General features: G+C 40.7%; 3 protein-coding genes across 3 annotated transcripts in view; 2 read left to right on the plus strand and 1 right to left on the minus strand.

Annotated features, from left to right (window-relative positions):
• Positions 1–9,730, plus strand: part of LOC106806092 (WD repeat-containing protein 43-like) — a gene marked incomplete in the record, with an annotated part of 17,789 nt that extends 8,059 nt beyond the window's left edge. Inside the window, 12 exon segments of the mRNA XM_014807949.1 lie at positions 717–844; positions 1,113–1,283; positions 1,645–1,816; positions 2,802–2,888; positions 3,050–3,157; positions 4,053–4,181; positions 5,306–5,424; positions 5,752–5,815; positions 6,296–6,409; positions 8,227–8,287; positions 8,438–8,505; positions 8,773–9,730. Of these exon segments, the coding sequence (XP_014663435.1) occupies positions 717–844; positions 1,113–1,283; positions 1,645–1,816; positions 2,802–2,888; positions 3,050–3,157; positions 4,053–4,181; positions 5,306–5,424; positions 5,752–5,815; positions 6,296–6,409; positions 8,227–8,287; positions 8,438–8,505; positions 8,773–8,880 (1,329 nt within the window).
• Positions 9,731–9,778: 48 nt separating this feature from the next.
• LOC106806101 (ATP synthase subunit s-like protein) lies at positions 9,779–14,625 on the minus strand. The gene is made up of 6 exons (XM_014807957.1): positions 14,581–14,625; positions 12,199–12,297; positions 11,907–12,022; positions 11,274–11,494; positions 10,726–10,888; positions 9,779–10,319 (listed from the first exon to the last, which is right to left on the minus strand). Exons 1-6 carry the CDS (start codon positions 14,599–14,601, stop codon positions 10,046–10,048), a joined length of 894 nt encoding a protein of 297 aa, XP_014663443.1. The 5' UTR covers positions 14,602–14,625; the 3' UTR covers positions 9,779–10,045.
• A 4,060-nt stretch (positions 14,626–18,685) lies between these two features.
• LOC106806137 (histone chaperone ASF1-like) lies at positions 18,686–24,989 on the plus strand. Its single transcript, XM_014807998.1, has 2 exons — positions 18,686–19,594; positions 22,656–24,989. Exon 1 carries the CDS (start codon positions 18,760–18,762, stop codon positions 19,549–19,551), a length of 792 nt encoding a protein of 263 aa, XP_014663484.1. The 5' UTR covers positions 18,686–18,759; the 3' UTR covers positions 19,552–19,594; positions 22,656–24,989.
• The last annotated feature ends 1,911 nt before the right edge of the window (positions 24,990–26,900 follow it).

Genomic DNA, 26,900 nt, shown 5'->3' on the forward strand with positions numbered 1-26,900 from the left:
AACCCTAACCACCCAACCCTAACCACCCAACCCTAACCAAACCACCCAACCCTAACCTCTCTGCCTGTTTCTCTCTGCCTTTCTCTTCTCTGCACGTCTCTCTCTCGCTCTCTGCCTCTCTCTCCAAACAACCATGCTTGTTTACCCAGTGGCAGTGCTAATGTGAAATGCTCTGCCACGTATGTAGAGAATGATGAATATAAGTTGATAATCTGTTGGAATGTCCATCATATTCAGAGAGTCGGCAAGTAGGATTTCAATACATAATGTAATCATTTATTGATTATACTACAGCATACGTAACAAACAACAAACAATACGTCTGATATTGTAAGTAACATTGACATAGCTGGTGATGAGCAGGAAAGCATATATGTTAGATATGTCCACAAAGGAAAAGCAACTGAGATGTGAATGTGTTTTAATGTTTCAATATTTTTTTGGTTCAGTAACATATCATTCGGTCTGGTAAAAATCTATTTTTTACTGGACCGAATGTCCAGTAAAGGATTTTGTCTTTTGGCGAGGACTGAACTAGGTCTCTAGATTGTGGCAGAGGTAATTAATGTCAATTGTATTTGATTAACTGTGTGCAAGACCCATAGTCATATTGTGCTTCGAATTTAGTGTACAATTTTTCAAGAAGTAGAATGCTTGCTAAAAGTGCAAATTTGCTAATTTTATAAAGATTTTTTAATCATTCATTCCTCTTTCAGGTGTTTATTGGTCATTCGTCTGAAGTAGTCTGTTTACGGTGCATCACTCCAAGTGCTGCACAAGAGTCAAAAAAGGATGGCTACTATGTCCTCTCGTCTGCTGCTGGTGATAGGTTAATCAATGCCTGGTACGCTTGTGTACAGACCTGTAGGTTAATAATGTTAAACCACGTTTGTTTCAATCATGGTGGAGACAGCATTTAGGTTTGAGACATCATGTATAATCTATCCTCCATATTGTAAGATTCACTTGCATAATTTCTGATGATATGTCATTCATATAGCAGGGTAAATAGCATTAATATAATTGGCTAAGAATTAACTTGACAAGATGTTGCAATCTATCTAGCGCTATATCATTATTCAATGATCACTCCATCACTGCCATCTTTCTAGGTATGTAAAATCTGCTGTGGAAACAGACAAGAATGCAGTGGCCTCATTCTCTGTTACGGATGAGCCTGAACAACTACATCATTGTATATCACAGAGTAATCGTCATCCAGGACTGTTGGCAGTGGCCACCCGGCAGGGCAAACTGCATGTGTTTGAATACCAGTTAAATGGGTAAGTAAAGTCCATCCATCGTACATGCATGCACAGAATGCTCGTATTTGCACGTGCAAAAGTTTTGTGTTTGCCGTATTTGACTCAATTTTGAAAGGGTTTGTTGAATATACATATATGTGTGATGGTATATCCTACTGTTTTATATACAAGTATATATATGGAGTAGTTAGTCACTCATTGTTAGTTGCATATGATGAAGATAACCTTGATGTTTAGGAAGTGCCGTCTGATCGACATTGACGATGCAAGGTTCACTGATAATGCACCCTACCGCAGATATGGCATCATTCTTTAACAAAATTGTTTTTTGCTGTTACATTTGATGTGAAAATCGTTTAAATTTGCGACATTATTTTAGAAGATGCAAGAAACCCTTACAACCCAAGTTGACATTGCACATCGCCACATCTGGTGATAGTGGAGAGACGCCAAAGCCTATTTCAGTGATTGGTGTTCACCTACTGAATGACAGGCAGCAGAATATTCTTATTGTTTACGGTGACTTCACGAGGCCAAAATTCGAGCGATTGGTAAGTCAGAGAGTGAGTGAATGGTCGAGGAGTGGGTGCATGGCATCGTTGTTGGATTTAGTTTAAAGCTGCAATATCACGATATTAGAAACAGACTCCCTACGACTTTACAATGGCGATTGTCGATTCTAATGTGAATGAACACAGTTACACTACACGTATGATGAAGACAACCTTGATGTTTAGGAAGTGCCGTCTGATCGACACTGACGATGCAAGGTTCACTGATGCTGTAGCTTGTATTTCATGAGAGCCAAATATAAATTGTCTTCATTAGCTCACCTTGACATCGTCAAGATGGGCTATTGCCATGGGGCGTTGTTCGTCGTACGTTCGTCCGTCAACATTTGGCTACGGTCAACGATAACTTGAGAACCGTTTGACCCACATGTTTCAAATTGCATACAGTTGTTACTCCTATGGGAGAGGTGTGAACGTCCTATTTTGGGGCACGCCACTTGACCTACTTTTGAGCCACGCCCACTTTTTGGCAAAAATGGAAATGGCCATCTAGATTCATTCAATTTTGTTAAATTTACCTACCTACCTACCTATTCATACCTACGTGTAATATTTTGTTTTAGATTCTTCGTTACAGTAATTTGACTCGAATATATTACTTTTATTTGCGCAATAATCAAAAACCAAAATGGCGATCATTTAGGCGTAGCGCCATCTCTCGCCCAGATTTCAGACATTCAGATCTGAAACATTTATTTTCGCATCAAAACTAACCCTGAAACAAAACAGTAACATTTCTATTAGTAAAAAACAGGGAATTCAATAAGGACATTTGATCACATTTCGGTCCGTCATAAACGAAACGCCAAATTTTAAACATCATCTCCCTCTTCTATCACACCCAAGGTGAGCTATAGTGTCATTGACGCTTTCATTTTTTATTCATGATTAATGTTTTCTCGTCAAGTGACCATTTAAATATTTGCCAGCTGCTACGACTAATCTAGTTCTTGTTGGTTTGCAGCCTTACAGTACAACAGAGAATGAGGTATGTCTGATTAGAAGTGATCCCAAGACCGTGAACCGAAAAGTTGACAAAAGTATCACCAAGGTAGGAACTTTTTTTTATTCAAACTGGGGCAACTCAGTAGAAATATGAAGTATAACTATTATTAGCATATTCAGTTGCTCAGAAATAATAGTTTATGATATCAAATTATCAATATATAATTGTTTTATGATGTCAACACAATAACTCTTCCTCTATGATAGGTGAAAATGCCATGTACATCTGGGGAAGTTACACACCTTGTGCCCAGTCACACGCTTCCCAAGCACAGCAATGTTGTTAAGAAGAGAAAGCTGTCCACTTCCGAGGCTGTAAGTTTCCATGCAATTACTAGACAAGTCTTTCTTTCTGGTAAATGTCAAACACAAGTCATAATATGTGGTTGTTCCTTTGCACTTTGAAATCATTGTAGCATTGTTTTTCCATGTGTCCTAAGGCGACTTCTAAGATGACTAGAATCATCCTAGAGGTACTGCATCATGCATAATTCATTCAGTTTTTTGGAAATGTGTGCAGTGTATCTAGAAAAATCATTATATTAGAATGACTTAGGTTATTGTCCAGATGTCTCTAGGATGCTCCAAAATCCGTGAATCCATAGAGATGTTTCACTAATAAACAACATATTGCATATGATGAAGACAACCTTGATGTTTAGGAAGTGCCGTCTGATCGATACTGACGAGGCAAGGTTCACTGATGTATATTCATAGTGTTATGGTTGCCATTAAGGTTTCTTAAGTTATAGTATAGTTCTCTTGTAATAAAGGCCTGGGGAGAACCCTATATATATAGAGAGAGAGAGATGCAGACCTGCCAACCCTTACGATTTTTTCGTATTCTTTACTAATTCCAAGATGTTTTTACGAATGTACGATCAAACTGAAAAACTCGATTTTTTACGACTTGAAAATTAATGTGTTTTTTACATTGTGAGTCGAGAAATATCTGGCGATTGTGGGCGCAGCCATATTGGATCACGCGTTCACGTTGTTCTCGCGTGATCTAGAGTTAGTTCCCCATCATTCATTGCGCGCATAACATACAAACAAAATGGCCGCCTGCTGCAAGAAAAGAAAAACCTTACTATTTTCATGAATCACAGGTTGGCAGGTCTGGAGATGTATATAGAGAGTGAGAGTGAGAGAGAGATAGAGATAAATAGATATAGATGGATTGATAGATGGCTTGTCGATGTATTTGCAGGATGAGTCGCTAGCAGAAAGACTGAAGAGTGCCAGTGTAAATGGCCCGACGTCTGAGGTGCCTCGCACAGACACAATGGCGGTTCTCCTGACGCAGGGTCTTCAGAGTCAGGATATGAGCATGATTGATGTGCGTTTCAAGTGATTTATGCTATACAGAGATCAATTAAAGGGACACATGGCCCCACAAGTTCCTCGTATATTTTCAGTTAAAATAGGTCTATATTACGCTACATTAAAAATGTCACTGTAAATTATTCACTAGAAATTTTTTTTTTTATGTTTTAAAACTGATGGTTATACCGTTGCTTATAACGGCGGTGGCGCCACTACATGCACATCCAATAATAAAGTCGCGCAACGCAACATTTCGGCTGCAGGGTAATGACCGAGGGTGTTTCTTATTTATTAATTTAAAAGGAGAAGGATTGCAATATCTTATAAACAACTGTTGGTTTCAGTTATAATATGGATGAGTTTGTCCTAATCGAATCGATAAAATTGTTCAATTAAATAGCAGTTACGTATAAATATAATTACACTTTTGTGACAAGCCCTCAGTCTGTAACGTACAAAATAAATTGCCGGCTGCGCAACTTTGTCAGGTTGCAGCATAATTCGTGGTGTCATGTCGGCGGTTAAAAACTAATATTTTGAAACTCGCTGTTGTATTATGACAAATGTGAATGCATGATTATAGAAATTTGTAGATATATACTATTATTTATGCACTTACTATCAAAAATATATTCAGGAAAATTTAGGGTGTTGTATTCTTTTAATGCAACACAGAAATTGCCTTTTTTCCAAGTTATTCTCTGTAAATCTTGTTTCTGATACGTGTCGGGGGTTTTCATTCGAAGCAGAATATCAAGGAAAGAGGCCGTCTAATTGAGCACTGTGCATTGGCTACTTTGACACCCAATTATAGGCCATGTTCAAGTTTTATTTTTCTTCCATGTACTTTTTTCTTGTGATTGAAAATTCTGTACAATAATATTTCTAGTGTTATAGTTGTCATAGTCATATAAACGTATACCAAATTAGCAATTACTCAGTAAACAAACATGCTTCAAAATGTACCTAATCGGCATTCTTTTGCTTGATTTTTTTTCAGGATTAAAGCAAACAAATCTTAAATTGTATCCTAGTACATCAATTGGCTGTAGTTCTAACCCTGTAGGTCAGTTTCGGTTGCTTAATGTCTTTATTGGAGTGAGGTTTTAAGTAATGACTGGATGTTTGTATTTATAGAAAGTTCTAACAGAAGCTACGGCGAATGTCATAGACAACACGGTGAGAAGGTTGCCAGTGCAGGCAGTCGTGCCATTGGTACAAGTACTAGCCTTGCGCATGAGTGCTGCGCCTAATATGTACGTATGAAATCTCTCATGTAGTAAGCTAAATGGCAATGTGGCAATTATTTTCATGTATGTAATATTTGATGACACTTTTATGTCGGTGTCACTTTCATAGTTCAACTAGTGCAACAAATCTTGAATATCACCTGAAATATAATTCGTAGAGAGCATTCGGGAGTGAAACCTTATGATGAAGACAACCTTGATGTTTAGGAAGTGCCGTCTGATCGACATTGACGATGCAATGTTCACTGATGTAGATTCCTGATGCTTCTGGTAGAAACCTTGCATGCACTAATGTCCAGCCATATTGATATTATGATAATTTGTATCTTGCAGAGCACAGACGTATATTCAGTGGGTGAAAAGCATACTAAGCACACACACGTCCTTCTTAATGACGGTAAATATGATGGGATTGTGTCTTCTTAGTAAAAATGAGCCAATTTCGACAAGCGCGATCCATTGTGGACGTAGTAATTTTCCAATTTCTGTATTTAAATTTCAAGTAAGAGTAAAAACGGTGTTTTCCAAAGTAGACAGCTACCTGTCCATGTTATTACAGAGTGATAGGAGCCTGATAGCCATAAGCCGTGACCTGGCTACAAAACGGGGTTAGGGAGCATGTGCAGTCGTAGTGCATAACTGGCTTATAATCGACATGTACTCAATACTTACAATTAGTATTTTTCAGGAAGCATGGTTACACTGCATAAGGAATTTGAATATATATTGCCTTTATATACTATTGTTTTGCATATATCTCATGAACATAATATTGCACAAAATATCTGTCAGTGAACTGAACTAAAGCTAACACTAAATTTCTTTATAATGCCCCTATGTGGTAGTGATTCATATATACGATGTTGGACTCTTACAGTTTCCTGAACTTATTGAGAAGCTGAGTGTGATATATCAGATAATGGATGCACGACTGATGATGTTCACTCGTATGTCCCGTTTGAAGGGCAAGCTTGACCTCATCTTCTCACAGGTATGCTGCTGGTAGATGTGTAAAAATGTGTACCTGACAAATGTTAAAGAGGCTGGTGTGAAAGGGTGATAGTTAGGTAGTGGTAGCTAGCATCAATAGCGTATTAAGGATACTCTCAACCTTTTGCACGGATATTGCTCTATTGAATATTAAACGTTTATTGACGAATGAATCGAATCAATCACACGTTTTATTTATAGAGGAGATATATCTATGCTCAATCCAAAAAAATTCATAAAATTTCCAGCACCTAATTATGTTACCACACAAATTTTGAATTTTTATGTAAAAATGGTATTTTGGATATTAGGGATATAGGATATTGGATATTATTATTTTCTCAATTACCGCGAAGCAAAATTTTCGCCACAGGTTAAGCAGAATATGTACCAAAATAGCGCATCAGGATTTTTCTTCAAGTTTCATATTACTGAGAAAATGAAAAAAACTGCTTAAAAATCAAGTTGTGTGTTAGAATTGAAAATTTTTGTGAATAAAGAGGCATAACTAATAAAATACCGCACTTAATAACAATCCCTGACGCGCTTTTTTACAGCAATATGTTACCATTAAAACGAGTGTAAAATTAAATTAATCATAGTTGTAATCACAGAGAAATATCCATTTATACATCGGCTACTATGTCAGAAATCTAAACGGAGAAATCAGCATTTTTCTATTTTCCACAATGATCGACCGCCTGTGTGCAAAATGGGTGAACTTATGTGAAACATCTACTGTTAGTACTTATCCATGACTAACTGACACCACTAAATTGGTAATATGTTCCATGCACCTTGAGAAATTGTGAGAAATTACGAGGTTACCACCGCACTTTCATGCAAAACGCGCGTACGATGTGTACTGCATGCCGTTACTAAGCTATGTGTCAACAAACGTGCCTAAATGCAAGGTGTGTAACAAGGGAAACGGTGCTATTTTGGGTCGCGCGGCAATTTCAACTATCTCTGGCAGAGGACAGCTGTAGGAGGGTTGATGCTGAATGATACTGGCGTAGTGAATATCATGAAAATTCTGGTTGTATCATGTCTCTGACGCAATCAGTGGCGTCAGCTGCTGCTCACTACACCTGTACGCGGGCAATCAAAACGCTCTAAAAGTTCACATGTACCGTTATATGGAGAAATGAGCATATACAGAGGTGGCACATAGTGTTAGCCATCGAATAAAGTTGGAAAAAGAAAATCAATAAAATTTTGCCTAAAACCTTGAGAGTATCCTTAAGAAGGAGAGCGTACAACGGTGAAATGCTGAAACCATGTTCCAGTATTAGTTGAATTAAGAAATTTTGCCCGTTTTATTTTGACGATTCTTTGTGGTAGTATTGATCAGCTGTCCTACCTTACTAATATAAAACAAACCGCTTGTCCCTACGATGCTCCTACGCTGAGATAATGAGCGGTGAAAATCTGGTATTTTTGCCGAAAACCGACTCGAGATCCCGGTTGGCTGCGACCCTCTCTCGTTCTGTGGCCATCGTAGGAACAAGCGGTTTGTTTTATATTAGCAAGGTAGGACAGCTAATCAATAATACCGCAAAGAATCGTCAAAATAAAACTTAAAAGTCAAAGTTTCTTAATTCGACTAATACTGCAACATGGTTTCAGCATTTCACCGTTGTACGCTCTCCTTCTTAATACGCTCTTGCTAGCATGTATGAGACCCAATAAACCTTTTCAGATTATTTAGGAAACTAATTATATATTCATTAACAAAATAAAATAAATGCTGACTGCACTTTTATTTTCATGTGTAACAACATTTATTTCTTATTTCAATTTTTTATTGTGTTCTAGGTAAATCCTGTGGAAGGGAAACGTGTCACTGACCAGGCTGCGATGCTAGTGTACCAAGAGGGTAGGAATCTAATTTTAAATAACAATTAACATACCATCGAATATATAGCTAACAGTAACTTGCCTTTAAAAATTACTTGATTTCCTTGTCAATCGTTTACAGGGGATTGGTTTGTTTGAAAAACATTGACTGCAGTAATGACATTTTCAGAGTCATCTGATGATGACGTTGACAGTGACCTTGGAGACTTGATGCCTACGAGCCATTCTGAATCTGAGGTGGGTTTTTATTGTTTGCATTTTTACTAGTTTTAGTGTTAGTGGTTATTTTCTTACTCAATTTTACTGTTATATTGAATTAACTATTGAAAACACCATAAATTGTACATTCCTCTGGTGTGAAAAGGGTAGCTGTCCAGTGACTCGTTGCCTCCCATGAGGGTTGAATTTTTATTTGTTCTCTCACAAGACATGACAGTCTATCTAGTAAAGGAGGTACCTGTCTATATTATTAAAGACAGGAATTTTACTTTGGAAATTGTTTAGGATAATTGGGAGAATTTGTCCGAAGAAATGGATGTGGAAGAAGTGGAGGAAAACCAAGACAGTGAAGAAGATGAAGTTGTGACAACAAAGAAGAAACGAAAAAAATAACCAGGATCTTATGAGTAATAGTACTAGGAAGTAATTGAATATTGAATGAATCAATGAGGTAGCAAAATTGATATGGGCATTTAGCAACATAAAAGAAAGTGGGAAAATATACAAGTACTGACCGAGTTGAGATAGATAAATGGCTGCATATTATGCAACTAATGCTGGGTTATTTGGCCACAGCTTCTACTGTTTGCTAGCTTGTTTTGTGGGTTTGTTTGATGAAGCAGCAATTGGGTTGTAAGGTGATTGTAAATTATACATATGCATGCTTATGTGACTTGCTCATTATCAGCCAGCCAAATGCTTCGTACTATTTCTGGTTTGTAAATAATGACATTGTGAACCATTTTTTTAAACTGTGAAACAACTGTTCAAAAATTTCTCGTCTTTGGCATGATTTTCTTCGTTCATATTTTCTGGTTGGCCTATTTGCAAGAAATATTAACTTGGTAGCAATAATTTATCAATCATCATTGGCCATTGGGACTTATCAACTAACAATTACTAATTTTTGACTGTATAGTTCTGTTTTATATCCAGCCAAATTAAAGGTTGGTGTAGAAGAACATTGGCCATAAATATTTGTAGGAAATAAATTCTTAAACTTAAAACATCACATATGCAAGGAGAGGAAATAGAACGACGTGGACGCATGGTATATGCTGCGAAACAGTGGCGTTACTATTTAATTCACAGTGTCACAGAGTTGTTACAAATTGATTTGTACGATGCATGGCTGTACTAGCATTACATTGCATTATCAGTGTGTTAACATTTTGAATGTTAGCAAGTTATGTATTACAAAGAATGGCAGATAGTGGTGTACAATAAATTTTATATTTCTCAATTCCTGTCTTCATTCTGTATAATATAAAAGTAATATGTAACATCCATGTCGAAAAAGAACGGACAAATTGGCCTTATTTATTAAATTTATTCATTAATTAACAATTACTGACTATTCATTAAACTTAATATGACTACATTACACAACTTGACGATGATTTCTGTATTAAATAACATTCAAATGAGTATGCAGTAATTTGCAGGGAAAGATTTTACACCTGACGTTTGGTATTGCAAGCATGACGGTCACATGACTATCTTATCCAATTCGTGCATGCAGGCATCACATACAGTTTCGAGCATCAGTGCTCTCTAGTTATGAAGCAGCAGACTTCTTCTTCCGTCGGACTAAGGTGGGTGGAACAACACTTTCTGAAGAGTTGTCCTGCAGGTGTGAATGATCATCCCATTCTACTTTGCTCTGTTCATGCAACAGTGCAAACTTCTCTGACACCTGCTGCTGCACGCGACTGTCTGTGTAATCTGCACCCTCTACTTTACAGTTCACCAACATTTCTTCAATCAATATAGTAACAAGTGGTAGGTGTAAGATTCCTGGCATTTTTTTCATGACGAGGTGGCGTAGGCAACTGCAGACAACAAATAAACAACGTAGGTAACGCAAGTTCACATAGTCCAGTTCTTCGTAATCAAATCTGCTCGTTCCTTTGTACGTTGGATGTAATGGTAACTTATAATATTTAGTAACTACTAGGTCGTCCCACATCAACAGTTAATAAATTAGTAAATTGTAAAAATTAAAAATTAAAGTCTCAGTCTAATCTCAAGTCAAAATTTGAAACCCAACAAATAAAAATCGGTCATAATTCTGATAATCTAAATATATAATTGCCACACTTACGGTATTCAACATTGAAAGTAGTATTATTGAAAGCTTATGAATTTAAGCAAATTAGATCAAACGGAAACTCTGACTTTGATAATATTGACTGTGGATATCGGATGTTTAGGTGTGAAGCTCAAATGTATACATACTTAAGTTTATGAAGAGATCCAAGTCCTCTATCTGTCACTAAAGGGCACCCACTGACGTCTAGGTGTTCAAGGGAGTCACTGTAGTGATGCAAACGACCAATGCACCAATCATCTATGAGTGGACAGTTTCGTAATATCAGTGACTTTATAAAACGAAGATCGACTGAAACAGGATAACAAATGGCTCTTCAAATTTAATGCTTCTGCAATGTTTAAAAAAATTCATGTTGGTCAATGGTTTTAACTGCATTTGTCACTGAAATTAAGTGTTACCATAAGTATTAACAAACAATTGAAAGTACATTATAACAGAACAAATAACTGCGAGGAAGATATATTAGCTGTGTTTCTGTACCAAACTCGATGAAAACTAATCTACCGCGATGACTAAAACTGTCCCTGCAAAATTATGTAAATGCAATCCTCATGAAACATGGTTTTAAAAACACGAGGCCTAGAACATTAGTACATCATGTTAATTATGTAACCCCAAAAACATGGCTTAAAAATTACACTCAGTGTATTCAAAATGCGCAACGTGGACATACCAAGATTGTCAAACCCTTCATATCGCAGGCTAGTCGAGGACGCATCCACAGCTTCCACGTGTACCCCTGCTACATATTTGTCAGGAAGAAGGTATTTCCCCTCAGCATCAGCGCGGTGCCATCGCTGCTGTCCCACAAACATTACCGCGCCGCCACGAGCGACAATAAAGTGCGCTGCAGCAAGATCTGGACCGAGTATCTTGTGTCTCTCTGGAAGAAACCTATTGAGACAGGCCATTAGAAGTCTCATGTAAAACGTCTGTATTATCCCGACATGAACACAAACCCAGCCCCCAAGGACCCTCCTGGTGAACATGCAGTCAAGTGCATGGGACCCTTTACATGTTCATCCAATATACACAGGTTCGCTGTACCAGTTGTACGATTAGTAATAGTAGTAATAATTGTACATTATCAGTAGTCAATCCCACTATAATTGTCAATGTTACTAAAATATAGATATTAGATTGTTCAATATTAGATAAATCGCCTATGGTTTTTTTTAAATCTAACATTGGGATTATCTAAGAAGGTATATTAACACACCATTGGTTCACTGTTACAGTTTACATATTGATCAATACAGTGAAATGATTAGAAGGTCAAGGTTATGTAATCAGAAAATTGTCCTACTCCTGATCCTGAAGTTCCTTCTCTTCTCTCTGGAGTTTCTTCCTTCTCTGTAAGCCAGCTAAGGTCCAGTCAACATCTTTCTGAAGGTATGCCATCTGATCCCTAGTGATGCTCACCTAACATGAGTGCCAATTAGCGTATTTACTACACAAATATTTTACTAGGTTTCTATGATGCATTGACTAAAGTAACAGACATTTTTACAGATCTTTTTCGCTGAGGAAAAATGAAGAATTCGTGTTTTAGTGAGTATGCAACACATCTGCCAACTCAAACTCTAAACAACACTCACCTTGTCTGCTACCCATGATAACATTCCCATAGCCTGCACCTGCTGCCTCATGTAATGTTGACGAACTAGTTGTACAGATATAGCAATAGCTCTAGTGCTCTATAAAATAACAATAATAACATCAGCAATGACTACATTTTTACTGGATTCATTCAGATTAATGGACAACCTCTCCTGATTGAACATACAATTCTATTATGAAGTCCATTTTTTTGTTTTTGCACTCCACGCAACTACAAAATGAAAGCTAAACTAAGATTATTATAGCTCTGAGTTTCGTCATGTGTACGTGTGGTATATGTTAGCAGACATGAGTCACAGCTGTTGGTTATAATTGTGTCTGGCGTAGGTCTACATTAGAACCCCAATACATCATCACCACCATCAATAGTTATACTCTTTTACTAGCATTACTATAGATGAGGGCTTAAAATAAAAGATAATTAAAGGAGGTTAAGAGCTCGTTAGCTTGTTAGCTGCGTACGCAAAATCGACGTTGCTTAGTTGCGATTCATCAACACAGCTATTTAGTAAATTTTCATACGATTTCGCGTACGCAAGCGATGGTACCTAAAACGGAGGTGCGATTCATCAAGCTAAAATTTACGTAAACCTTTGCATAACTTTACACGAGCTGACGAGGTGCCGTAAACCACTCGAAATTTCCGCAGGTGTTTCCAGCATACTGCAGCATGCATTATTTTATTGAGAAAACATTATAAAATTACTACTCAACTAAAAATAAATAAATAATTACCATACTACACAGACAGGCGGCGCCTTTGACGCTTCTTTTGTCATAGCCTGGCTTTGTTTTCGTTATAAGCGAGTTCGTAGTTAGCCGTGTACGTGCACACGCACGCACTTGTACGTGCACACGCACGCACGTGTACGTCCACACGCACGTATGCACGCACGTACACACGCACATGTACGTACACACACACGCACGCACGCACGTGTACATGCACACGCACGTATGTGTACGTGCACACACACGCACGTGTACGTGCACACGCACGCACGCATGTGTACGTACACACGCATGCACGCACGTGTACGTGCACACACACGCATGCACGTGTACGTGCACACACATGCACGTGCCCACACACGCACGCACGCACGCACGCACGCGTGCATACACACGCACGCGTACATACACACGCATGTACACGTACACACGCACGCACGTGTACGTGCACACACACGCACGTGTACAGGCACACACATGCACGTGTACGTGCACACACTCACACGCACACGTGCACATGCACGCACGCACGTGTACGTTCACACGCGCACACGTGCACGGTGAACGTGCACACACACGCACGCACACGTGCACGGTGCACATGCACGCACGCACGCACGCACGCACACGTACACACGCACGCACGTGTACGTGCACACGCACGCACTCACACACGCACGTGTACGTACACACGCACGCACGCATGTGTACGTGTCGCTACTTTCATCGAGTGTTGAACGCAATCATACAAACGAAAATGAGGACAACTATCACATCCCCCAGCACTCCTGTAGACAGAGCTAGAGCCATATGGTTTACATACAAGAGAGGCGTCAGTTTGGTTCCTATGGTATGTGTCGCACAGTGTGATTGGTTTATGCTAGGCACGCCCCTCAACACGACAACAGCCAGCAGCTACGATGGCGTAGTGGATTTACACTGGAATTCATCAACATTTGCGTACGCAGGTGCTACCGCTGCGTTGATGAATCGCACTTACGAGCTTTGCGTACATACTTCGTAGAAACTCTGTGTACGCAATACACTTTAAGCAACGTTGATGAATCCGGCCCCTGATAATGCAAAGCAAGTGTTTTGGGATGTAGGCCGCGTGCGCGTGCGGACGCTTTCTTACCTTCTCTAACCTACTGTGTATTTGTGCATGCACAATGGCGTGCGCGCTATGCGTTGCAGCGGTGTATTGGACGGTATTGAAGTGAAGTTATTACTATATTAGGTCAAATCAAACATTAAGACTATTAGTATTACTGCAATACTGGTACTGGTACTGGTAGTGGTAGGTCTAGTACTGACAAGTTGTATTTATTAACCATCATTTTATTATTGAAACGGCCCAAGTGCCTGTGACTTGGTGACACAGTGTTGACACAGTCCCCCCCCCCGTGACAACAGTTGTTGACACACTCACAGTGTGAGCTTGTGGGCTGTAGCCTGTGCCTGTGGCTGTGGCAGTCACTCTGTGGTCAGGGCACTGAAATTAACTAATGGTGTTGTTTAGCTAGTAGTGTCACAGTGTTCTGATCCTTGGTGGGGCTAAGACAATGTAAGACATAGAAGAGAAAATAATACAAACACTGACAACAACGACTAAATAAGAATATGATAACCTTCCTCATAGGCGCAGCCATCTTGCATGTTCTCTTGGTTAGATTGCGCGGAGAAATGTGCAGCATATGCGCCACGAGATGGCGGTCTAAGGCATGAGTAGTGTGGTATCATTTGGCTTCGTTTTGCATCTGGTATCATTTGGCATCTAGAGCAGGGGTTCTTAACCTGTGGTACATACGGACCCCTTTGGGTGCATGGATGGGCTTCAGGGGGTCCGTGAACCAGGCGCATAAACATTTTGTGTTTATGTGCATTTTTCTGGAGAGTGGTCCGCGTATAGCTTTCACCAGATTCTCAAAGAGGTCCATTAATTTACTCAAAAACGATTAAGAACCACTGAATCACTGATCTAGCGTATATATTTAGAGACAAAATACCAGTCTACTGCTTCTCTAGGACTATCGGTGTAGTCCCTTCGCTGTAGCGGGAGCGAATGGACCACACCGGTATAGCAGAGCTGCTGCTAACTTTGCGGTTGGTAGGTGTGATCGTCTTCGGCGTCACCGCGCGCGTATGTCATGTAGGTGCATGTTACGTAGGTGTCATGTAGGCGCATGTAGGCGCCATGTAGGTCATGTGCGTGCTTGGCTGTGTGCGTGTGTGCACAGATCACTCGCGTACACCTTTTTTTATACTTCTCCCTCTCACTCTCCCTCTTCATCTTCCTCTTCCCTTTCTTTCCCTCTTCCTCTTACTATCCCTCCTCTTCTTCCTTTCCCTCTCCCTCTCCCTCTCTGCCTGCCTCTCCCTGTCCCCTACCCTTCTAGCTTCCCTTCCTCTCCCTCGTACCCAAATTCTCTCCCCCTCTCTCATTCTTAAATTTTGCTCCCTCCCCATTGTCTCCCTCATGCATCATCCCCCTGTTTATCGCTATTTCTGAATCGCTCATTCTTCACCAGTTCCTTTTCCTCTTCTTCCCCCATTCAGCTGCTATTTCTCTCGAACATTGTGGCAATTTCAGTTGAGCCTGTTTTGTAACTTCCTGCGCTGCAACATTACAAACTGTGATGTTTTAGACGCCATGGTAATGTTAGACGCCATTGTGACATGAGTTATGTAAGACAGCCATCAATAATAATAATTTGGTTTTCGTGACGTGGTTATGATTATTAAACAATTTACTTTATTATTGCAGGAATAAAAGGCTATGGTTCACGAACAGTTTAATCAGAAATTTAAATCACTGCACGCTTAACATCTACCTACATGCGCCAATATGAAGCATTCGTCAAACTATATGTTGCGCTGCCGCATATGATTATTATTTTAAACAAAGAATTAAACTGCTACTCGAGTGGTTCTTATGTTTGATTTGTTTTATTGCAATAGTGCTCTGTAGGTAACATACACTGCATAATATCAAGAGTACCATAATACTCTAGATAACATACATCTGATATTATGTGCGTTGTGATATAATGGACGCGTTTACCATTTGGATTACGTAGTGAAGATCGCATCGTTATTATGTTCTCCTGATACCACCATGGCGCATATACATATTGACAGAAGTTAATAAAAACACTTGTTGTTTTGGTTCACTCCAGATTTTAGTATTACGTAGGAAATATTTATCTAATGACATGCATGGTGGGATAGTTTGTGTTGGCTAGTAACGCTAATATTTGCAACCAGTGCTTCTATTGGATGTCATATTGAATAATTTGGCAGCGTGCGGGGGCCAAATACTTGGGAAAACTCTGTCACCACAAAAAACATCGTATTTTCACGGAAACCAGACAAAGACCTCCTCATAGGTTTGTAATTTGGCGAATGTTGGAATGCATTAGAATTGCAATAGGCAAGCGGAATGGTCCATGCAACAATGTAAACAATGAATAAAAATATCTTAGTATCTACTCTCGATGTGTCTTGATCCATATCTGAGGATGGTGTGAAGTCTATGATGCTTTTGCCGAAGTTGCATTTGTTTTGATGACTGGTCGTCATTTAAACGCTAGCTCTGGGTATCGTTCTTTTATAATTTTTAGATAATTACTTGGCAAATATTCACATAGGATCATTTCTAGCCATTATTAATTTTTTGTGCTATGGCGTGTCACCAAAACGATGCCAGAATCATCAAAATGCATTATGACATATTGTTGGCCCCATCTCCCAAGCTATTGTCATGATGAACGATGAAACCTTATTTGCACAGTTCTGCATGCACCCCCCCCCCACACACACACACACGCTTGTAGATATTTTATTTGCTTTTGTTATTCCAATCATTTCGATAGCGTCACTGAATATAATATATTTCAGGGCCATTTTCCAGCAGCGTTCACTCGATACGATTTGCATAACTATGTACCTTTGGTTAACGACTTAACATTTAATGAGGCCACGTGCGTACGTTGCTCCGCTTGTTATTAGTTAAATGTAATCATGTTGTTGTTGATACGTACACATGTCAGGTAGCGGGGATAGGCGATGTTGATACGAAGAAAGATAATAAAGAATAAATCAAGCAGACATGTGTGAAATCTTCAACGTTTCTATGGGGTGCGGCCATTTCCTTATATATATATATATACATGTATATATATTATATATATATATACTTATATATAGCGGGTATTTAGGGGGTCACCGGTCTGTATACCAAATGATCCGCAATGTAATATTTGCGTTGCATTTATATACAATTGCCAGAAACCCGATTTCTTTGCTTAATTAATAATACATTTAGTATTGAATGAACCAAAAATTGTAATGTTAGATAATTTTTATTGATTTTATTTTAAAAACATCGAGTAGTAAAAAAGTATTGAAAGTAAGTATTAAGATGACAGATAAGTAAAACACGATTACTAATAGTAGAAGAGGGATAAAGGCCAGGCGAATGGCTATAATGAGAAAATTGAATCACATCTTTCCGACATGTAAAAATAGAATAACTTAGTGCATTTAATGTAATTATACTATATATTGAAAACAGGAGTCAAGTTGGCTGAATCACGTATGAGGGCATTTCCACATTAATCATTCGGTCAACTGAAACATATGGCTAGTTTTATGATTGTTTAATTAATAATCTGATAGACCCATAAACTGACTACACCGGAACACCTTCTACTCACTGAGCACTGCCTTGATGAGCAAACACAGCACGAACTGGAACAAGCTGTTGTTTTAATATCAGTGAATGACATTGCGTAGGAATGCTTGATACAACGTAAACTTCTTAGCAACCAACTTTGATATATGGTTTGCGTCTGCTACCAAGCGTCTGCTACTTTAAATGCAATGTATTTTTTCAATATTTTTTTTTCCAATCCAGTAACTGTAGTTGCCTTCGTGTAGTGCCTTGTACGTGCCGTGCTGGAAACGCGCATAGTCGCTAATGACGCGTTCCGCCATGCGAATCCGAATTTACATGTTGCGCCACACGACGCCCACTGCGCGTCCACGGGGACCATATGGCGGCAGTCGCCATCGCGCCATCATCTCATGGCTCTTGTTCTCATTTAGCTTATCGATTTTTAGTTAGATCTCTGGCAGGTTCTCTAAGCTTCACCGCCGCATACGTCACGTTCCACACTCCGTGAACGATTTCGGCGATTCATCAAATAATGGCGGCGCAGGTGAAGCGGTTATACCTACGGCTAAAAATATCTACCCGGCAATTTGCAAAAATCGGAAGCAGGTCGTTAGTTTGACCGATGATCAAAAGGAAACAGCGGGACGTTGTACTTAACGTGTTGCGGCATGTTATATACCTCGATATGACAATATTCTGTAATCGGGCTCCTCGCAGGCATGCGCGCGCGCGTGTTTTCCTCATTGACAAGCTCGTTGGATCAAATAGCCGCACATTCTTTATGCGCTCGTGTACGCTGGAGACCGACTTCATCTGATGCCACTGAACAATAAAGCAGCCACTGCTTCCCTTTACGTCACTGCGTCCATATCCTTTGATAACTGCATGACCAAAAGGAGCTAAAATCAATACCGACTCCGTCACCATGACGTCAGGTTGACGTCAGTCGTGCGTATTCGCGCATGTGAACTGATATAGGCTTGCGCGGCTAATGGTGGAGCCTCCGCTTCAATGACTCGATGAAAACTGCCCGTGCACGAGCGTAGGTGGAGTAGACTCAGAGTCGAAGGCAGTAGGAGCAGACCGCAGTACGACGACCAGCTCAGACGACGCCACACTACACCGACGAGACATGGAGAAAATCCTCGCTGCGATATGCGTCATTGCCGTATTGGGTTTGAGCTATGGCCTGCCGTACGACTACAGGGTGGACAGCCAGCCACCGGTGAAACTGCTCGATTATCTCAGAGAAATCGGGGCCAGCAACAACGATGACTACGACAGAGACGAGGATTGGTGGTACCAGGCGCCGTACGAGGAGGCGAAACTCGCGGAGGACTCGGACTATTATTACCCGATAAAACAGGAAATCGGCGACTACTACGATGCTGAGCCCGTTGAAGACAACTTCGAAGATTTCTTGATAGAATTAGAAAACATGCTGAACATGAAGAACGGGCCGAGGTATAGCACGGTTGACGCAGATAGAGAGGCAGAGTATGACGAGGAGGAGGAGAAGGAAGAAGAAGAGAAGGAGGAAGAAGGGGAGGAACGGGACCAGACTATGATGGACGAAACCGTTCAGGACACGACAGCAGACAACACTCAGTCAGTCGCGGCCGCCGCCTCTGACGACCTCAGTAACGAACTAAGTTCCGTCGGCCAAACGAGTGCGCCGTCAGAGCCGCTTGCCGACAATACGGAAACGCAACAGACGCCGCAGGAAATACGCGACGAGATGGACCGGAAGCGGGGCCAACCGGAGACGGTAAGCGTCGACGGCAAGATTGGCGTCGACGTATCAGAGGTACAATACGACAAGAAGGAGGAGAACCAGCTGGAAGAGCTAAAGGGGAATCTATATAACAGCCAGAAAATCGCGAAGAAGGCTGCACATCCACGACCATTCCCACGAGATCACTAGTCGCAACCCACATCATCGCAAACACACGAGGTTTAAAAATAAGGTAAGCGTGAAACCTGCTGAGTCACAATAGCTAGATTTTTGCTTATCGTTAAATTATATCGTTAAGACCATCGATCTAATTTAGTGACGTCATCTAATTTTCAATGTCATATGCGAAGGAAATTGGCATGTCATATTTGCAGGTAATGTTATGGTTTTTGTTTCGATCGTTCACCGCGTCGTAATCTTTTCCCGCCATGCGTGATGTTGTTGTTGTTATGTACCTACGCGTGCTCGTCGTGTTTGTGCCTGCTGGAGCTTCCTGAATACTCCCTGAAAACTCGCGAACAGCGGGGGGGGGGCGCATTACATAACGTCATTACATACGTAACAACATTACAATACGCATTCATATCACAGCGTACACCGTCACGATGTAAATATTTAACTTCATCTCCCCCCAAACACAGCCCAAGCAAAAGACATTATTTTATCGATCTTGATCAGAACAATAATGCATGAGTCCAGCTGGTGCGTTAAACCGGTGTGTGTGTGTGTGTGTGTGTGGTGTTGTGCGCATGCGTGTGTGTGTGTGTGTGTGTGTGTGTGTGTGTGTGTGTGTGTGTGTGTGTGTGTGTGTGTGTGTGTGTGTGTGTGTGTGTGTGTGTGTGTGTGATCGATAATATTAACAATTAGTAAGCGACATAATATTTATTTCAGTTTCGCAAACATGCACGCCACAATTAAATTTGCAGCTGAAGGCGCCATTTTTTTCTATTCTTGATAATTTAGCTCGAATTTCATTATCATCTCGAATTTCATTATCAGCGTGAAAATATCTTTACCGCCTCACCGTCATATGAACGTTGAGTAAAGCTTTAATATTTTGTAAAATAAAATATATACGAATAAAAAAGTGCCCTTATCTATAACCTTTAATGCAGAACAAAGGCATGATCGTATTTGTGAATGTATTTCGCATACACGAACCGCTGTATGTCTAACAGTGATATTATAACCTCATACAGTACAGGTTGTAAGAATCTGACTGTCGCGAAAATTTACACAGCTCCTCAATTTATATTCCTTCCGCGTAGGGTTAAAGCTGCTGCCGAGCACAATAGACAATAAAAAACCGTAGTCTTATTAGCACTAATATGGCCGCGTAAATTAATAGCGTCTCGTAAAATATTTTTATAATGAATGCACTGCGTAATAAGCGTAATGAGCGCACTTCATAATAATGAATGCGCACGTATGTTGCATGTCTGTCTAACGTCAAAGATAATGCAGATATATACATTTAAGCTCTATATATACACACACGCTACACATGCACGCACGCACGCACGCAGGCACACACACACACACACACACACACACACACACACACACACACACACAGACGCATACACACACGCCCCCACATACACACAAACACACACAAACAGACAGACACACAAGCAGAGAAAGAGTGAGAGGAGTAAAAGAAAGAGAGCAAAAGAGCGAGGGAGGGAAGGGGAGAGGAACGCACACGCACACGCATACACTCACGCACGTACGCGCGCACAGACACACGCCAACACACAAGCCAGCACACACTCACTCGCATTATAAATACATGTAGTTACTTATTTATGTTCCTCGAGGGGCTTAAGATCGAGTGATGGGAACGAGGGCGCGCGATGGAGAGTGCTCTTCTCTTCGCTAGCACATCACGCGTTCAACAGGGCTGCCGACTTCGAGCTAGGCTAGGTCGATAGCAGAGAGAATGGCCGCGGCCACGCATGCATCTGTTGTCCGCCTGCGACCCTCTGACATTTCTGCGCGCGCTGGTGGGCGGGGGCGTTACACGGAGAGAGCGCTCGGCTACCCCGCTAATCGTTAACTAAATCGTTAGCAGTAGCAGATCGATCGGAGAGTTTACACGCCCACGCAGACGCGCGCGCGCGGGAGGCGTTCGTGGGAGGAGGGGACGGGGGTGCTTCGTGATGATGAGTGTGTATGCGCATGGATGTACCACTCTGGGACTAGCACCGCGCCACTCGGCGGCGAAACCAAGAGAGAAAATGGGAACAAAATTAATGTGTAATTCGTGCAATCATTTCTAATCATTCTCTCCTCCGTAAAATCGGCTCTCCGAGCGCGTGCTCGCTTGCGCACATACGGTCAAAATTAATTTTCGTCGTCAGCTGTCAAAGCCGGCTGCAGTGCAATCAGTGAGAGAGAAATCCCCCTCCCCTCTCCTCCAACACATTTATCACGAGGAAATGGCGGGCGGCGAAGACGGTGCTGCGCGCGGTCGGTAGCACTCGTAAAGCAGTCATTAGGCGGCAATCAGCGTGGCCGTGTTCACACTCCCGCCTGCACACACAGCCCCCGCGTGTAAGCTGCGACATACGCTTGCTCATCTCGGCTTTATACAGGTCATAAAAGCGCGCCAATATTGCGGCGTGTGTCGCTGCTCAGATAAGCTCGTGAGAGCCGTACGGTGAATTTACGTCCTGCCATTAGCACAGTCTAGAGTTCTCACGCCGCGCTCGGAGTGGCTCGTCATCCCGGCCGCGTTACTGCCGCGCTGGAAGCATAAGGAAGGAACTAAGTTTCCTCTTGGGCTTCCTCTTTGGCAGGAAACCAAAAAAAGATTACAGGGCCCGCTATAGACGCACCGGTAGATGTGATGCTGCACGGCTTGCGAGAAGCTCCGTCATGCGTGATGCGGGTGGAAGTATAGGCTGTCACGGCTGTTGCTATGGCCGCCTGACATTTCTGCAGCGTTTCTCGCGGGCGTTGGCCAGCGAAGTTTTGCCAGCTCGCGCATGCGCCGCCGCGCTGCTATGATCGTTAGTCAAACCCAAGCAGCGCCGATCGATGCGAAAAGATGCGCCTACAATGTACGCCTACGCGTACGCCTACGCATACGCCTATACGCATATATGCATACGCCCGTGCATACGCCTGCATGCGCATACGCCTTCGCACACGCCTATGCATACGCTTATGCTTACACCTATGCGCATACGCCCACGCACGGCACTGGCGTGGCACAGTGAAAATAAAGCCGAGTCTGTCATTCGGCTATCACCCGTAATTTACGAACGCTTTATTCTCTTTCGTTATAGGAAATTCGGGGAAAATGGCTTCCTCTCTCCGGCTGGACACGGCACGGCGAAGCAAATGGCAAGTAATGGGCGAAATCCGTCTTGCGCATCGTCAGTGCGTCTGACTGCAACGCCACCTACACAGTCAGAAGACCGGCCACGCATATTGCACAGACACAACTAATCGATCTCTAATGGCTTTCGTGCGAGAAGAAATGTTCGCGCGCGAGTTAGCGGCGAAACGCTTGCTGAAGTAAATCATGAAAATGTAGTAATAGCAGCAGTAGGATCAAAGCGTGTGCTTTGTTAATATTGTTACAGCCGTGTGGGGGAAATGCGTTTTAGTGTATTTCACGCATTTGGTAAAATCGCGGCCGGAGCTCTATCGTATTACTAATATTATATTACGAAGTCCCGGCTCCTACCGGCCGCTAATCTTATTCTCGCATGTATAGTAGGCTCATGTTCATTTGACAATATTGTCGTCTATCCACGTTCAGGATTTCGTTGATTTCCTGCTTTCACTCAGCTTCTATTTTACGTATGTTATGTATGATAATTAGCTTTCTCGCAGGCTGAAACAGTCAGCAATTAACTACAATTATGATGATTAATTCTCTATTAGCCGTTATAAATCATGATGATTATGCATCATTATTAATGAAGTCATGTTTTACATCACTTTGACCATTAGCAATTAATCTATAATTACAAATATAAACGAAGAGAGTGAGATTACCGTATGCTATTGCGTAAGCTGCCTTGAACGCTACGAATGTGAATTACTGGTTTCGAAAAACCTCCCACAAAAATTTGGTCTTCCTTTAGCAATAGAATTAGAGTTTAAAGATGCGAAAATTCAATTTTATGAAGCTGTAAATAAAGATACGTAACGCTCAGCTATAGTCTAGTTACATCCACTGAAGCCTGCGCGCCTTCAACCATGCAACGTGTTCTGTGTAAAAAAACATTCGCTATTCGGCATACGACTTTCAGTTGAGACATCGCTGTACGACGCACACGGGTTCTGTGCATGTAGAACACGCTTATAAATGTTTATGTGTGTAATATAGCGATAATTCCTGACTTGAAATCCGTACATCGAATGCAACTCGGTTTCTTACAGATTATATGAGTTCACGAGTAGTGAGGCAGGGCTGTAATATTACCTACATATTATATAGAGTTATATATGAAACGATCTCAAAGATGGCGGCTGCTAAACGGCTCAAGATAGCGTACACTTTCTAGTGGTGATCATGGCTTCATTTCTATTAGATAATGTTTGGCACCAACGCTATAATGATTTTACGTTGGCTTAAATTCTATAGACGCGTTTCGTTTATGCATCGTGCATTTGATCAGGTTTCTCCTAAACGTATTTTAACCCTTAATTGTGGCGAAACTATGTTATGACTGCACTTAAGGTAACCTATATATAAATTCACTGTACATTGTTTATTTCTACCCCACACCGTACGTGGCTCATAGACTAAGAATTTTAGAACGTCCCGAAGCGAAATGCAGTCGGCAACAACGAAATAATAGTTAGGCGTCAGAGACGTCGACGCTCTAAATTCTGCTTCTGCTTCGGCTTTTAGCTAGTAGTGTGCAACGGTAGCACGTGATCTGAAACAGCTGAGCATCTTCGCTTTGCTCGGGCGCGTATTGTGTACTTCTGTACAATAGGTACAAGAATTACGAGTAGGAGGGCGATTATGCACGATTCGTGTGCCCAATGCTACGGCTATCCCCGTTGCAGTGCTAGAGGCACATTATATCAACCTTGCGATACGGATTCGACTTATTAGATATAATTTCGCGTAACTATCTAACTCAGGTGGATGGCATATATGTATATAACGCAAAGCGACGAGAAACACTGATTTGTTTGTTACAGCTTTACTTCATGTGTCCGAGGGATTATTGTCAGAAAATGACATATCGCTAGATAAAATTTAATGCATGTCAGCATATTTTAGTTCAAGCTCTATCCCTACGGACCAAGTAGCGCACGTTGTTCCAATGTATTTCAGTTGGAATTAAACAAGCTGCATGTACGTCGCGGGCTTTCAACTGATATGACAGCCGATTGAAAAAGTATTTTTGTGAAAAGAGGTCAGCAAGTGAGACGTCATGATTATTTATTCTGTAAAATATTAACATTTCTGTAAATACCGCTGTGTTGTTCGATTCATTGCAAACTGCAGTTGTCGGTGAAGTCCAGTTGTGAGGGGCGATAACGGGGCGAGTGACATTGCGTGATATTACCTTGCTGTATAAATGGAAATGCTTTCTATATGTATATTTTGATGTCTAATGATATTGAATACACATGTTGTTTAATTTTCATAATGCCTTCGTTCCTGCTTCGTGCTGCTAATTTACCCAGCAGAAAATCCAATCGTCGAATGGTGAAAATAATATAAGCCCTACTAATTGAATACAGAAAAATGAAAATGTAAACAAATGAAAGTAAACGTAACAAGAAATGTATATAATAAAGCAGAATAAGCGTGGTAAACAAAAACCTGAAAACAATTAGGCCCATAGAACTGCGATTATTTTCAGTAAGCTACGAAAACACGGTCTAATACACGAAAAGCCTTTGTACAAGCTTGTTAAAAAGGCACAATATCACAATTTCTCTAAGCGTAGTACCTAAGTGAGCCACAATACGAGAATTTGATTGGTGTAAATTATTAGGTACATTTAATTTGCATAATAATAGTTTTAATAAAAGACGGAGAATTTACTAGACTTTTCACTACTTTCAACTTCTACTAAGCTACCCAGACATGGAACTCTATATAGAATAAAAGTATTTATCAAGAATATTTGTATAGGCATCCCACAAAGATTTATTGATTCCTTCATTACATAATAATAATTTTCTAGAAATGTAAACTTACTGAATAAGTGCTTGAAGCGAACGATATATATATATATATATATATATATATATATATGTTTATATATACATACATACGTCCGGACGGACGGACGGACGGACGGACCGACCGACCGATCGAATGACTGACCGACAGACGGACAGACAGACAGATAGATAGATAGATAGCAGCAAATTTCCACGAAAATGTCATATATCCCTAATTGGTTTCCACCAGCAGAGCTTAACGAATAACGTCTATGCCTACTGTCCACCATTATGAAATGCGAAAAAATCCAATAAGTGCGAGGTATTACAGAATTAATGCGTAATATATCAGACAATTTCGGGAAGTACGTGCCAATATGTGACACGTGCTCTTTTTCAGCGTATGACGCCACTTTCGTTATTGAAATGCTGGTAAACCACTATTATAGGAGTGTCCATAATCAGTAAGATTTACGCGCTGCCATTTTCAAATGCAAAATAACGATTTTTAAATAGCACGAAGTAATAACACATATAAATACATTTATGGCCGTGCAGCGTTCTATTCAATAATAATAGTAACTAGAGCACTCAGAGAGCGCAGACCTCCGCCAAGGCAGCTCAATTCTCTCACTGTGAAATATTTAATTAATTGATTAATTAATTAAATAATTAATTGGATCCGGATCACCACCAAAATGTCATCAATTCTAAGTTACCACATTTCTGACCTATCCTGAAAATTTAATTAATTAATTAATTAATTAATTAATTAATTGGATCCGGATTACCACCAAAATGTAATCAATTCAAAGTTACCCCATTTCTGACCTATCCTGAAAATTTAATTCATTGGATCCGGATCACCACCAAAGTCTAATCAATTCTAAGTTAGCCCATTTCTGATGAAATTTCTGACCTATCCTGAAAATTTTATGACAATCCGTTCATAACTTTTTCAGTTAGGCTGTACACAAACAAACAAACGCACAAACCCACAAACCAACAAACACACGCCGGTGAAAACATAACCTCCTGCCAACCCCTTGGCGGAGGTAATAAACTGCTATTAAAATGAAGCGATACCTAATATAAAGAGAAAAGGGGAAATATTTAATATTGCAATGCGCGCGCTAAGAAATGTAGGCGAATGCATTTATAACAAATATTATATTGTCAATGATCCATACGATTTCCATACCATTTAATTGACCTGGCATTGACCTTGGTTTTAGCATTGGACATCACGAGATCATTATTCACCGTTTGCCACACATACACACACACTCTCTCACACACACACACACACACACACACACACACACACACACACACACACACACACACACACACACACACACACACACACACACACACACACACACACA

The sequence above is a fragment of the Priapulus caudatus genome, unplaced genomic scaffold (genome assembly GCF_000485595.1).
Source record: "Priapulus caudatus unplaced genomic scaffold, Priapulus_caudatus-5.0.1 Scaffold7, whole genome shotgun sequence".
Classification (NCBI taxonomy): domain Eukaryota; kingdom Metazoa; phylum Priapulida; class Priapulimorpha; order Priapulimorphida; family Priapulidae; genus Priapulus; species Priapulus caudatus.